Below are 16,319 nucleotides of genomic sequence, written 5' to 3'. Positions count from 1 at the left end.
AAGCTATTTTCTTAGGTCGTGGTCCAATGTTGTACCAGTTTCACATTACCTACAAACTACATAACAACCGTTTTGAATCCGTACACTTGTGATGTAAGTACATATTCGAAAAAAAAAATAGTAGTAATAATAATAATTGTTGTATCTCAGAATGAATCGCCACCAATAAAATTTAAAAGTAATCGATTAACTGACGAATAAGAATATATTATCGGTATACATCGGTAATATATTATATTTTATTCAAACACGTCTACACGAAGATAACTGGAATCTTAGGTCGAGATAACATAATATTATGACTGTACGCATCGACGTCGTTATGACAGTGTGATTATTCACATAATATTCAAATACAAGGTCCCAATGTGTGCAATAAGCCTAACTAGTTTCAGTCATTCGGATTCATTCATCGTCGGCACGCGCGTACCGTCCGTACACCCATAATACCGTCCGCGTACCTGTCGGTCGACTAACTGTTACTCGTATCGTAGGTGAACTTAAAATAATATGTATAATATTCGTAAAAGAAAATTGTTGCCCGCGTTCAAATTGTAAATATATTATGATTTTAAAATAATAGTCCCTGTAATTGAATGCCTATATGTGCAAAAGGACTTTCGTTTAAACGTCGTTTTCTGTGCAAAACCAATGACGTGAATAGAAATGTAAGTACTCACCTGCTATTATATTATGGATATTTTTCTCATAAACAAATACAAACAATAATTTATTTTGGATAGAATGCGTGTGTTGTGAGCAATCTTGTTTTAGTACGAATTGTATTTTACAGCCCGATCTATTTTAAACCATAAACATGATATTATAATATTGTATAAAAGCTAAAAAACAGTAAGGTAGGACAAGGCAATACAATAATATTCAAATATATAGAATTTATTCTTTCCGATAATATACGTTTATATTTAATCTACAATTACAAATTTGGCAAGATACTATAATAATATGTACCTATCCGTAGTTAATTCAAACACATATTTTAATACAACTGTTCAAATTTATGTTAAATCAAAATTGTATTTTGTGCAATTATACTAAACTTACAGCCAACATTTATCAAACGCAGTACTTACATATTATTTTCTATTCGTATTGCTACTTAGAGAGTTGCAGATCGTTTGAATGTCATTACTTTCGATATTCGTCCTCTAAAATTACGATTTGAATACAAGTAAAGACAAACCAACAACTGCAGACGTTTGTCAAAGTATACAAATTAACGTGGCTCACTAATGTCATGTTCATAATTTCTGTTTACTATTCGAAAAAAACGAAGTTATTGTTTGACCATTCTAAAAAGCGGCACCCACGTTCTTAGACGTCGAATATAAATATTAAAATATTATTAGACATTCTATTCGAATGTGGAATGTGGATACTAATGGGTTCTAGACTCTTGTGATGATATTGATCGACGTATGTTAATTATATATTGTAAAAACAGAAAATAATAATAAAAACTATAGCCTATAATTGTTGTCTGTTGGGTGTATAATATTACAAGTAATAAGATTTACGTAGACAGTTTTAAATTAACATAATAATAAAATAAATGACTAAATAGTAATTAGGTACCTATATCAACGATAAATTAAACACATTCTCAGTTCTGACAAAATTACAAAATCCAAAGTTACTTGTTCGTTATGTTTATTACATTAATCATTATCTTGTCATTTTTTTATTTCCTCAGTAAATTACTTCTAGACCGGCAAGGCGGCAACTATCTTTTAGATAATTTATTAACTAGGTATTAAGTATGCGTAGGTACCAAGAGTATTTTGTTATAATAAAAGTGGTATATAAACAATATGGTTTAAACACAATGAAGGTGTGTCTGTTTATGCTATAATATCATAATATGCATTGTAATGTAGGATAAAATAAATATTAATTTTGTGTATCAACTATTATAAACACTAAATAAACATCTTCAAAAAATTAAGAATTTTTTTATTTAATTTGAAATATTTTCATTACCTTCTTTAGCTCTGTTAAGATACCTAAATGTTCCTACAATAGTGGTTTTTTCATTTTCATTTCAATAACTAACTAGAAGCATAAATAAAACAATTTTACGTTAAAGGTATAAATCAGCATCAAACACAGGTTAGTTTATTTGAATTCTAACGAAACCACCAGCTTAATAATTTATTTTAATTTTTCAGCTATCTTACGTCCTTACACTACTTGCTTTTTAATGATTTATTATATTCTATTTACTGTTTTTGTGATTGCTTATTTTGAATTTCTTTATACGAATACTGTTTATTATAAATTATTGAACATCTCACCGAATAAATAAACAAAACATTTCTATATTGTATTTCTATCTCGCATATTTGTTGAGGTCTGGTAACTTCCTACTTGAAAAGTGGTAAGTTAACGATTATATTATATCTGTGTAAGTTCTTCTACGAAAAAAAAACCCACATTTAAGTTTTTGCACAACAAAAATGTAAATTCTTACACATAAGTCGGACGGTCCGACCGTTGTATTTTTAATTAGTTTAAAATTTAATGATATTTTATTCTTATATCAAATAAACACGATGTATTATTTTTAACCAAACACTTTCGCTTTTTACAAATATTTACGTTGCGTTAAAATTTACGCTAATTTACGATAAATGCATGAGACAATTATTATAGGTATAACTATATCGTTTGAACTATATTCAATGGAACTTTTATATTCAAAATATGTTTAAAAATATTTTATATTTTAATGTTTCAAACATACAATTAGCTCACACTGTATAGTTTTTCATAAACCGTTAACTTTGGAAAGTAGAAAAAACTTAACAATAATAAATATCGAAATACGTATGTAGCAGCAATACAATGACACGAAACATTGGAGGCAATATATGTACCGTTTTTACTGGTACAGGAAACCGTAATTATAATTACAGACCGGTATTCAGCGATTAATTTCCGGACCCAACGATCGAGGCCACTTAGGCGGCACGTACCACATAATTATATTGTATTTGTATTATTATTATTCGCAAACATATACCTATTATACAGTATAATAATGGGCTGCATAATGCAATTTGATGCACTGGGCTTCCAATTCATTAGGTTAATAATTTCATTGAATTGTTTTTAAATCATTCTATTTTACGGCTGTACATACAATTTAAAGGCGGATGTGTACTTAGATTTCACGAGTTTTAATTTCAAACACGGTCGGTGTTTAATTTGAAATTAAAATTTAATCAAACACAAAAATGTCTAACGTGGTCTGCAGATGAATGAGGTTAGGTATATTATTATTTAGTGATCCATTTAAGGTAGACTCTCATTATTTCAAAAACTATTAACGTTGAACATAATATATATTTACATAATATTAAGTGTTTAAAAAACAAAATTTTTCTTAAAAAATATACATTTTACTATTTTTGTCGTTATAATTTTTTTTTTTATTTTACTTATTTTAATGACAACATATATTTAGAGTAGACTATGATTTATAAGTATTTAAATTTTAGTAGATCTATGGAGTGGTTTCAAGAGTACCCAGAAAATTGTTGGCCCACTACTTCGCTCATCTAAACCTTAAATACTTACCTATAACTAATAAGCTACTTGTATACAGATCTTACGTTAAATGGATCAACCCGTATAATAGAAATAATATAATACTATAATATACGTAGATACATAATATCAATCGATATAATAATAAAATGCGCCAACAAGTTTAGATTTCAATAATCAACACATAACATTACATAGGTACTATTATAGTATGACATTGTAATTGGGTTGTACCAACAGGCTACAATAGTGTCATTCTTTCTCAAATAGTTGATTCCCATTCTCTGAATAATGAGTATGCAAAAATAAATAAATATATAATAATGAAACGTAGTAAGTCTGTGTGGGTATAATAATTTCAATAATTTGTATCGAGGTCAGTACGCGTTTAATACGGATAAACGTCGAATAATCGTCTTTTATCCAGTCGGGTACAGTGTTGTGTTGTAGATAAGAGACCGTATTTAATAACTCGATCTAGGTGCTTATTATAATTTATAAACATAATCGATATGATCCCACTTATTGGCACGCGAGATTATCTACAGCCACCTGCGTCATAGTCTTGTCACAGTTTTGGCCGTGTTGGCCGTTGGGCCAATAAAGTCTATCCATGGTTTTATTTAAAATTCATTGAGTAAATTCCTTAAAACACATATAATACTTACATGGATCAATATATAATACAATAATTATTATTTAAAAAGAGGTTAAGTGGATGTCACTCTGCTGTACAGTAGGTTACAAGTGGGTCAATGTATAATGGATTGTATTAAGCTTAAATTCAATGATATTTTATAATTGTATTGGAAAAACGATTCTGAGCGGAGATGGTTTATCAGTCTGGATATTTTATATTATATACAGGATAAAAAAAAATAAAATAAACACCATTATAAAACCACTAGCTTCCTTGCTCCGCTCAGAATCTAAAATATATATTTCACAGTAACTAATAAAAAATTAAGTAAAATAAAATGAACCATGGATATTGCGTTTTCACAATGTTCAGTTTTTTATAGTATTTTTTAAATATCAATTATATATCATCTTAATCATTGTAATGGAAAAATTAAATTAATTTTAAGTTATACAAATATATTATATTATATGTAATCTTTGTAATCGCCGGTTATGCATTGAGTTTATTTGCCCAACACTGTTGCAGTTTCAGCCGCGGTGATCTACATCGGTCAGGGGAAGAGGGGACAGAGTTAACCTCCGCATACCTCGTGAGTCAAATCGTATCTTGTCTCGAGTAGGCGCCGCGCCGCTGATAACGATGCTTGTTGGTGTAGGTTTCTTGTTTAAAAAATAAGTATACTGAATTTTTTTAACAGACAGTTTTAAGCGGTTTGCGCTTTGTGTAAAATTTAATAAAAAGGGTTATTGATCTCTCCTTTTATCACGGATATTGTTTGTGTCTTAGGTGAAATCCAAGACGAACCGAGCCACCTCACGTCATATTTATTATAACTACCTACTTCGATACACATTTATGTCGGAGTGGTTTTCGTGTTTTTTCCAAGTAGTACAGTTAGACTGACTGAGATTGCACCCGAACAGAATATGGACTTGGACAGCACATCTCCACCGTCGTCGTCGAGAGTTCCGCCTCCCGCTACAACGCCGTCGGTGCAGGTGCCCAACAGGGTCAAGCGGCCAAACTTGTTGCACCTGTCCAATACCGGATATAACGGCAGCGTCGATGACCGTCACAACGCCGACCAAAGCGACGCCCTTCTGCTGTCTCCGCTGTCCGACGACGCACTGCTGTCTCCCAACCCTGACGCAGCCGCCGCCAATGTCGACTACCCTGCAATCCTGTCCAACGGACAACCAGTCACGATTTCAGTAACTAAACACAAGTACAAAGCCACAATTTAATAATTATTATTTTAATACGTTTTTTTGTATTTTTTAATTATATACATTTCCGAATTTACGAATTTACTCATATACGTTATTTTGTGGTTATATTTTGACTATCGTGGACGGTTAGATTTTGATTTTTTCAACATTTTGTTTTATTTACGAAAAGAATAATCATTCGAAAGTTTAAAAACTAGTCTATAAAATCAGAAATGTTATCCTCTAAATTGTGGTAAGTATATTGAAAAATTGATCAAGCCAGTTTTTTTTTATTTTCGCATCATTTTACCAGCATGTAAACAGTTTTTTTCGAATTTCCAAGAAACTGATTATCCACAAAAATCAAAACTTATCTTTAAAATAAGATCATATAATATTCATCCAAAAAATTATGATATACTGAAAAATGAAGCAAGTTTTTTTCAAATTTTACCAATACTTTTTGATTCATAAAGAAAATATATTGTCCACAAAAATTAAAACTAGTTCGAAAAATTACGCAAATTATCTGTGAAATAACGTAAATGAGAAAGGTCATAAATTGCCAAATTGGCAAATGTACATGCAGGTGAAATGGAGCTTAATTTTAGCCAGTCGACACATCATATTAAAGTACACAATAGCTATACCTATTACTTACGTTAATATATTATTAGAGAAACACTGCGAAAAAAAGCACATACGTCGATAGACCAAATCGGTTGAGAGAACACTGATAATATGTTTATTCTTAAATTTGATAGCTGATATACCTAATATGTAATGCAGCTGAACCGTATCACACTCGTGACTCAACGTGAGACTTATCTTTAAAGTTCAGATGTATTAAAGTGTGTAAACGTCTTATTTTGAATTTAATTCATATTTTTTTATTGACCCAAACACTATTTTTCGTCAAACTTCATAATAATATTATATTCCATTTGAATAATAGATAGAGTAGGTATAGGATTAAAAATAATAAAGAACAGCAAATCAGAAATTAATATTAATATACAACACGAGTGATTCAATAATTTTAAATTTTAACACTAGTACACTACCTATAGGTTTTTATTTCTCTCTAATTGTATGAATATTGAATATCAACTTTTTAAATATACAGTACCTAAGTTTACTGATATTTCGGGTTGGCAATCATCACAAGGGTATCAGTTTAAAACTTTGAAATCATCCCGATCACTCGTAATCGTCAAACACGGTGAATTAGAATCTATAAGTGCTACGATAATTTAAATAGATATGATAAAAACCAACTGTGTCCTCATATACGTAGATTTAAACGTATTTGTAGGCACTTGTACTTGAGCACATCAACCACTATTATTATTATTAATTTGTTACAAGCTGTTCGTCCAAAGTAGGTATACTAATTATTTATAATACTCTTCTATGACGCTTATAATGATAATTATTGTTTAGTCGTAAATGTTATCTCTAATACATACGTAGAGTTAATAGTTGTATTAAATTCATTTAAAATGTTTTTGTAGTACAACCATATCAATTATTCCTATACATATTACAAACATTACAAGCACATAATTATTATATATATTTTTAGAATGTTAGATGTTCAATAATTACGAAACAAATGGTTTTAATTAACGATGCACCAAAAATAATTTCCACAGTAGTGAACTTATGGAGGTACAAAAAGAAATATATTTTTACATATTGCTTTTTAAAAAAGAAAATATTTGTCTCATAAGTATCCTATAATATGCAGTATTTAACTTACGAAATATGAATTAAAACAAATAAAAAATCATTGAAATCTGCTATAGGTACCTACTAACAGTAATCCTGGATTTTTTATGTAATGAATATTAATTGGAATATTTATGAGTTCTAAGAATTATATTCGTTATAATTTCATTAAGTAATCAAAGTTCTTCTGTACCTCTGTTCTCCCTGCCACTACATTCTGCGAACATGTCTTTTTTATTCATTAGATACATTATAGTATCACACAAACTTAATGTTTTTGTAAATCGAAACAGATTGTAAAATAAAAAATAACAGTTTTAAAAGCTAATATGTAATTTAAATACCTGCGTAATTAAGTTATTTCATTTTTATAAAAGAAACTTATATTTTTATATATAGGTTTTTTTATTTAATACTTACATGTTTTTCAAATACATAAAAAATAGATAATTTGTCTTATCAATGTAATCTAATCATTGTTACCGTCTACCATTATAGGCATACATATAGCATGGTAGTAACAATATTGTTGGTATCATCTGGTGTTAATCATGGCGATAATCACAAGAAAATAAATACTATATTTTAATTCGTTGGCACAATTTTAACGTTATTATATTAAATATATAATAACTCCAATAATTAAAATAATTATCACTATAATGTGGCAATCGGTTTAGTTTGATAAAATATTATTACACACGTGAATTTATTAAATTGTCAAAAATTAAAAAATTGTAAAACGTAATAATATTGAAAAGACGTATGAACGCAAAATTCTGAGCAAATAAATCACTGTGGCACCGATAAGTCGCTTATCGTTTTAACCGGTTAAACAAACCAGATCGATTATAACGGTACATTAATATTTTATCTGTACGACTAATATTTTCATATTTTCATTATTATGTTATAAGTGTAAATCATAAAACCTAATTCGATGCTATGTAATATTTTGTATGTTGTAAGTTCACATAAAGTAAAGTGTATGGTTGTAATTTGATACGATCATTAAGTAACGACGAATAAAATATAAAGAAAAGTATACAATTTTCAATTTTGTTATTACTAATTTGTTGGATTTAAGGATCGCTTGTTGTAAAACCGTCTCAAACTGATAAATTTTAAGTAAATATAAAAAAAAAAAATGACAAATTGTATTAAGACCTCCTAAATATTACGAAAATAGATTTGTATATTGTTAGAATTTGTTTATGAGATTAGTTTTCGTTAAAAAAGTAATTATTTTAGTGATATTGTTTTCGTTGAGTACTTTTTCCATATTCGGAGGTATTGCTAGAATGTTTCTTATGTCCCGGTACTTCGTGCAATCTAGGATGATGTGTTGAACTGAAAAGTCGACGTCGCAAGTGGGTAGAGGATTTTTGCTGATGAGGAAAGAACCGATAAATGTTAAGTCATAATAAACAATTTTTAGATTGTGCACAATGAACGATCGTTAGTTTTAAATGTAAAATAAAAATATAATATAATCTATTTTACATCTCATGTATAATATTATCTTATATTGAACTTAGGCTATGCGCTTTATGCATATTATTTGTATGCTCGTGTGCGGTGTAGGTATATGTGATGAAATTATCTGCTATTCTGCTATAATAACATTTTCACGCTCGTTATCTTTTTCTTCCAGCCAATATATTATTATGATTGAACATTTTTTCCTTTTTATTATATACCTCTAATATCCATATACATTGTAATATTACTAAAACATAATCCCAATTTGACGGGTTGTAGATGTTTATTTGAATTTCGCGAAGTCATTTAAATATATTATAGCTTTTAAAATATTAATTTTTTTTTAAATTTCAAAAAGATAAATTAATTTGACTACATATTTAAATTTAAAACCAACATAGACTAATAGTTTTTATTCGGTTTAATACTTTAATGTAATTATTAAACAATTAAACTGCGATATTTAGAAATAATAATATTATAATGCGAGCAATCTTGCGTTATTATTTATTAATTTGTTAACCAATGAAATGATGGCGATATATCTTATATTATTTCGTAACAAACATATACATATTAATCTATCATATCATATTCAAAACACTGTTAGTTTGCCGATAGACACATATGGTGAATACTGTGCAGTGTTCATAATAATATTCTCAACGTAACAAATTGTGCGCGCGAGTTATGTGTGATATTTTCGGGAAATACAACTGTTTTAGCTGTTACAATCCCGATGATAGGTGTGATTGATATTCCACGATAATATTGAATATTATAATACAGTGAAACTTCCGTTATTCGAAGTCTCGTGGGCAACGAAGAAAATTCGTATTCTAGAGAAATAAATTCTTTAAATATATGATTAAATTAATTTGATTCTAATTTGGTTTGGTCCTCGAAAATATTTCGTTAAACAGAAAATTTCGTTAAATTAAAATTCGTTCTATGAAAGTTTTACTGTATAATATTATAACGCGCGCATTGATATTGAACATAATAATATATAGATGCGGCATTTCATATTTTTAAGTCTGTAAGCCAACACAACCACCGATACCATTTTTGACCGCAACACCGTTGCATATCTTTTCACTCGACTTGTTCGAATGTCAGTTTCTTTTCGCTCATCAGAATCTTCTGCAGTGCGATTGAGAACCATATTATTATCGTTTCTCTCTCTGTTATCATGGCATAAAAGCGTACCCCTACGTCAAGTGAAGATAGGAGTGCCGGGACTATAGTATAATATGCTGCAGTTTAATATCAATGATCCGAATATAAAATAACGATGACATTTTTATCCGTGTAAATTATCGTGATTAAATTATTATATTAATTTCTAATCGTCCGAAATCGCGACATTATTGTTACAGTTCGAGAAAGTCGCATCTGTCGTCGCCGTCGGTGTACAGGAAGGCCAAACGGAGGGCGCTGTACAAGAATGGCGAGTGCAACATCGTCCTGGAAAACGTGTCGAAACTTCGGCGGCGGTACATGCAGGACCTGTTCACCACGCTGGTGGACGCGCGATGGCGATGGACCCTGTGCGTGTTCGTCATGAGTTTCCTGCTAAGTTGGCTCGCTTTCGGCATCATCTGGTACCTGATCGCCTTCACACACGGCGACCTCACGCCCGAGAACATCGACAACCCGGCGTGGTCGCCGTGCGTGATCAACATGAAAACGTTCATGGCAAGTTTCTTGTTCAGCGTGGAGACGCAGCACACCACGGGGTTCGGTTACCGCATGGTCACGGAAGAATGTCACGAGGCCATAGTGTTTTTCTGTTTCCAGAGCATCGCCGGTTTGATGATCCAAGTACGTTCTCGCTCCATTTGGCATATTGGCGTATCAATAACCGTCACGGTTTTGAAATCTGATTTTTTACATATACCTAGGTACGTTATGATAATATTATTGTCATTGATGTTTAGTGATTTTGAGTTTTTGATAAAAATAAAATTCGATTTCGGTTAAACTTTGTATTCGGCCCGAAATACAAATTTCGTTTGGATGAAAACAACCAAACTCAGTACGATGACCCAAATCCGTGGACTCAAAACCAAGAGGCGCTATCTCAAAATAACAATTTTTTCAAGAGAACAATATTTTAAACATCAAACTGTTAAACACTTATACGTTATGATTTTGAATGATTGTCAAACCTAAATATTAAATAAGTTGTTCTGCGTTAGTTCTTGTAGTTTAGATCTTTTCCAAGCAAAATGATAATGTAAACAATTTCAGTTAAAATCAGTTGAATTTTTACAAAGAGAAACCTTTGGGTTGTGAATATAATCAATATATTAATTATTCTCTTAGTTAGTAATAATTTGTTCTGAATTAAATGTATATTTCTCCAGAAACAAAATCACTAAATTTGCAATAACTAATAATTAATATTATTGTACTAACATTTTATTATTATTGCATAATTTACATAATTATTAATTTTTATGAGATAGCACTTTTTGGTTATCATTAATTTTATTTACTTAAATGTACCTATAGATAGAACCTATTTGTTTTAATTTTATAATTAAGAACCAAAAGATTTTATTTAGATAATTATTAAATAATACATATGTTAATTGTTTTGAAATTGAATGACTCTAGACGTTTAATGATAATATAGAATAATCTTAATTTTTAATAATTCAGCTTAGTTAAAATAAAACTATTTAGATTATTGCATTACCACCTGGGTCATGCATAGTGTTTGTGCATTTTTCATTTGTTTTTAAATATAATAACTTATACTGTAGCGTACTGTTTATGCTGTAGGACTTAGACAATTCCATGTGATTATATACTAAATTATTGGATCAAAAAATATCTTTTGGTTTTATATATTAAATAATAGGTGATTGTAAGCTGAATTTTGTACCACTGTACGTATGTATGATGTATCTATGCGCATACGTGTTTAAACAAAAAACACATTAAATGCTATTTAATTTTACCTACGCGTGGTTATATAAGGTTTATATGTATAAAAATTATATCACTTAATATGTTATTTCTCTAATTAACTGGAAAAACCTAAGTATTACTACAATGGACCATTAGACTTTAAGTACGGCCAGCGAAACTAGAAGCTTATTGACCGTCGCTCGCATGGTGGTCGTTTTCGTGCAGTCCGCGGGTTTCTCAATATCCCAAATGTTTATGTGAGCCGTGTCACGCTTATTTTTCATAAAACTAATAGACGATACAACAGCTGTGTTTCAGCTGTTATACGAAAAATTTTGAATACCCTAACTAAATGTACATTGTATAGATATATAAAATGTTTTGTTTTTACTTTTTATAACAAATAACACGCGTTTGAAATTATTTTACGCGGGAAAGTAGTCGTAGAAAATTTGGCACCATGCTCGCGACGATCGATAGGTTCTAGTTTCGCTTCCGTACTACAGTTAATGTATTAAGTTAATTAGGCCATACCTTAAACCTAAAAAAAAAAATACAATATAAAATGCACTATAAATCCCAAATGAATATCAACATAAATATATACAAAAATGAGTAAGAAAATAATTAAAAATATATCGAAAACATATTAAGAAATTAAAAATTTACCTATTTAGTATATAGGCTGAAAAAGAATTATAAATTCAAAAATGTCATAAGTAGAATGCATATAAAAAATCAAAATTTAATTCATTATTATACCTATAATGTCTTAAGAAAGCTGTACTTTTCTATAAGTCAAAAATAATGCATTTTTTTACAAATTTACAGCCCTAGTCATAAAATTTAAACAAAATTAACTTTTTAATTAGTTAATCCCAATGGTTGTACTATGATACAATTATATATTTTAAAATTGATATAATATGTGATATTTATGTAGGCACATCTAACATAGTCTAGTTTATATAATTAATATAGTATAATTATTATTATTTTTCTGTAATTTATAAGTAACTTTAAGGTAAAATGGAAAAGGGGGGAGGGGTTACCGTACCCATAAATTATCTTACGCTGACGAAAAAACCGATTGGTATCTTAATGATATATTTTATTTGCAGGCGTTCATGGTGGGCATCGTGTTCACGAAAATGGCACGTCCAAAACAACGCAGTCAAACAATTATGTTTAGCAAGAACGCGGTGATATGCCGAAGGGACGGGCAGCTGTGTCTTATGTTCCGCGTTGGTGACATGAGGGAAAAGTCGCATCTGATCGGCACCACGATCCAGACCAGACTTATAAGATCCCGAGTGACGCCGGAAGGAGAGATATTATCGCCACATGTTACGTATTTGAAGGTGAGCAACTAGAAAGAAACATATAGATACAGGTTATAGCCATTGGCACAACTAGACATTTGAACCAGGGGGTGCTTAAGCTCCAGGTTTTTTTGTGACTCATTGGGACCTAAAACCCAACGATTTTTTAGGGGGTGCTAAGGACCCAAAGCACCCCCTCTCGTTGCGCCAATAGTTATAGCAGTAGGTATAGGTATAATACCACATGTAGCAGGCAGGCCATAATATTTAAAACATAAACAACTAGAAATAATGTAATATGCAGACTTTCTTTTTGACATTTTGATGGGAAATTATCAATTTTGATCCAAGCTAAGTTACATTTTAAAAAAATGATTAATAGAATGGTTCACTTAAGTAGATATAACGTATAATATTTTTTTAGTAGTATTAAAAAAATATATAATAATTATTATATCTTCATGTATTATTTTACATTTCATAAGTATGTAGAATATAATATTATATATTTATATGTATTAACTATAGCAACATCTATAAAAAACTTTTTATTTTTGAGAAACAATAAGCATTTTAAGATAATATGTCTTATCCATATAATATCCTTGAAATTTCCATTAGTACAATTTCCATAATATCTATTATGATTAATGAAGAAATGTTTGAAATAGTACACATTCAAATTAATATTTATTAAATGCAAGTTATATTTATTATCAGTTTTGATCAAATTCCAATATCACCTATATCGAAAATATTAGATTTGTCAGGAGTAACAGTAGGTATTCAAAATGTTGATGTATCTGGAGTTGTTGAAATAAAAATACCATACAAACAATAATATGACATAAATTAATGACTAAAATTACATACATAAGACCACTGATGTATTATTTATATATTTGCGGTTACGAATCACTGCAGGCGATAGAATAGAATATGGTGTGGCTAACTTCAGTTATTGATAGATTTAACAATACAGACGATACTAATAGTATAATACATTTATCAAACACAACAATTTTTTATAAAAATACAGGTAATAGGAATTTTGAATTAGGTACTGAAAAATATTTTAATATCTTTGAAACATTCATAAATCTTTTTTTAATATAAGAAATTTAAACTCGTTACAATTTATTGGTATATAAAAAGTGACAGATTGACAGAGAGGCCATCCTAGAGGCGCCATCACTGGACAGTTTTCGTCATATTTTATCATTAACAGAACATTCCGATTTCAGATAAACGTAGACGACCACGACGAACGCGTATTCCTAATGTGGCCGACCGTGGCCGTACATAAGATCGACCAGGACAGTCCACTATACGGGCTGAGCGCGGCGGACCTGTTGAACGAGAGATTCGAAGTGATCGTGATCCTGGAGGGCACCACCGAGTCCACGGGGCAGACTACGCAGGCGCGGACGTCGTACATGGCGTCAGAAGTCCTATGGGGCCACAGGTTTCGCCCGTTGGTCAAATATTGCAAGACGAAATTGATATACGAAGTCGACTACTCGCAGTTCCACGACGTGTTCAATGTCGACACGCCACTGTGCAGCGCCAAAGATCTTGAAACGTACTTGATGATCAACGAGCCGAAAGTCATAGCGTGATTCGTCAATCGTTACCACCCACGTTTACGTATAATGCAAACATATTTATTATTAGATTTTCCTCAACTTTTATAACCGTGAAAGTGTGAAATCTTTACTTATTAGTTAAATTTAAACAACGTTATTGGCACGATTTATTTTTATATATATATATAATTGCTGTACATACAATTTTTCTAATTTAATAATCATGACTTTTATGTAACAATATATCTTTATAGCGAGAATTATTTTTTTAATTATTTAGCCAAACAAAAATAAAATTTGAAAGTAGTTCATCACAACAAAGGATATACTTTTTAGATTACTAGTATTATTACTATTATATACTATTAACTATACAACGTTCCATCTAAACTTAAATCATACATAGGTTATATGCATTAATTAAATATATATTTAACATTATATATATGCCGTGTCGTTGTCGCAGCCGATGGTGTCCTTGTGTTCAATAGTATCTCAAAATAATATATATATTGATTAATGATTTACTACAAAATATTTTATCGTAAGTGATTAAAATATGTTATACATATTTCAATCATATGTTTTTGGAATACAATATCATTATAACAGAAACATTAATTGTGTTTTCTTTAAAACTCGATAACTCCTACACGTAACTTAACAACATAAAATACATATTACTATATTAAATCTAATAAATGTATGTAATCAAATATATTATGAACTAGTGAAATAAGAATTTTAAAGGAGGAAATCATTTTAATTCAACTTTAGGTATAAACTTATCAGCTAGCTAGTGTCTATTACTAATAATTTCAAAGAGTACGATTTTTGGCAGGTTAAAAGTATCCCTAACTCTGACTCTATCCGGCACCACTTTAACCTCAGCATATATATTGTATATACTGCAAAGTAACTGCCGAGCACCGTTTATCAATATAATAATATTATTCTATGAAGAAAAATATATTAATATTATTTATGATAAATAACAAAAACGTAGGTAATCAATTAACACAATTAAAAAAATATTGAATACATAGGTATTGCTGTTCAATTATAAAATATAATATCAAAGATTTTTTTGGATCGATGAACTACTGTGGAAATATTACATCAAAAAATCAAATCAGTATTAACTCGACCATCTACAATGTAAAAAAAATTAAAACTATAAAATGTGGTAGACGACGAACAATTATAATATGATATAGAATAAATTACAATTTCAGATATTGAAAAAGAAATACAAAACTAATTTTTTTTTACAATTTCCCACTTTGAAACACAATAATAATAATTCTCACAGTAAAGCACCTCCTTGTCTACTGTCGAAACCATCATATAGATACCAGAAAAAGCCTAGAAATGCCTTACAACCTCTTCGAAGCCCTCAGCCCAATCCAACATCAACAAAATCATCACATTTCTAAAACTTATTGATGTGTGCAATTTAATCTAAGGAAACTATTGTATTATTTATATATGTAACTACTAACTACTTTTTTTGCAAGCTAATAACCTAGTAGTTTATGCTGTTCCATGAATAAAAAAAAATTAAAAAATAATATTATTATAGTCATATCTAAGTAGGTCGTTTTTTGTCTTTTTGTACACTTGTATACGTCTTGATGCGATCAAATTTCTGCATTAATCCGTATTTATTTTATAAAAATGCAAAAAAGTAAATTATCATTAATTGTTCACACAATATATTATTATGTTCGTTCAAATAATAATTATTATTAATTAATAAATCACACCAATTACTTTACCGACAGCAGTGATGGCTATTTCATATTCTAGTGTCCTTTGGTAATGCCAAAATATGTATTCGCAAATCAATACATTTTTA

The 16,319-nt window shown here is 29.7% G+C and overlaps 1 protein-coding gene across 5 annotated transcripts; it reads left to right on the top strand.

Annotated features, from left to right (window-relative positions):
- Positions 1-390: 390 nt before the first annotated feature.
- LOC132938023 (inward rectifier potassium channel 2-like) lies at positions 391-14,722 on the top strand. 5 transcript variants are annotated; one of them, XM_061004680.1, is made up of 6 exons: positions 391-668; positions 4,739-4,802; positions 5,000-5,438; positions 10,014-10,458; positions 12,675-12,914; positions 14,120-14,722. In XM_061004680.1, the coding sequence occupies exons 3-6, from the start codon at positions 5,140-5,142 to the stop codon at positions 14,492-14,494; spliced, it is 1,359 nt and encodes a 452-aa protein (XP_060860663.1). In that variant the 5' UTR covers positions 391-668; positions 4,739-4,802; positions 5,000-5,139; the 3' UTR covers positions 14,495-14,722. The 5 variants fall into 5 exon arrangements, with proteins under 5 accessions (XP_060860663.1, XP_060860660.1, XP_060860662.1 ...); XM_061004677.1 differs by having other exon boundaries at positions 4,739-4,864; XM_061004678.1 differs by lacking the exon at positions 391-668 and adding an exon at positions 2,112-2,130 and having other exon boundaries at positions 4,739-4,864.
- Positions 14,723-16,319: the final 1,597 nt, after the last annotated feature.

Source organism: Metopolophium dirhodum, chromosome 2 (genome assembly GCF_019925205.1).
Source record: "Metopolophium dirhodum isolate CAU chromosome 2, ASM1992520v1, whole genome shotgun sequence".
Taxonomy (NCBI): domain Eukaryota; kingdom Metazoa; phylum Arthropoda; class Insecta; order Hemiptera; family Aphididae; genus Metopolophium; species Metopolophium dirhodum.
Note: the sequence above shows the minus strand (reverse complement) of the source record. Positions and strands in the feature narration are given on the sequence as shown.

Excerpts from the sequence above, each read along its gene's own strand:
- LOC132938023 (XM_061004679.1), top strand. The coding sequence starts at position 5,140 with ATGGACTTGGACAGCACATCTCCACCGTCGTCGTCGAGAGTTCCGCCT. Across the intron at positions 5,439-10,013 it reads ATTTCAGTAACTAAACACAA|TTCGAGAAAGTCGCATCTGT; the intron begins GTACAAAGCCAC and ends TTATTGTTACAG. Across the intron at positions 12,915-14,119 it reads CACATGTTACGTATTTGAAG|ATAAACGTAGACGACCACGA; the intron begins GTGAGCAACTAG and ends TTCCGATTTCAG.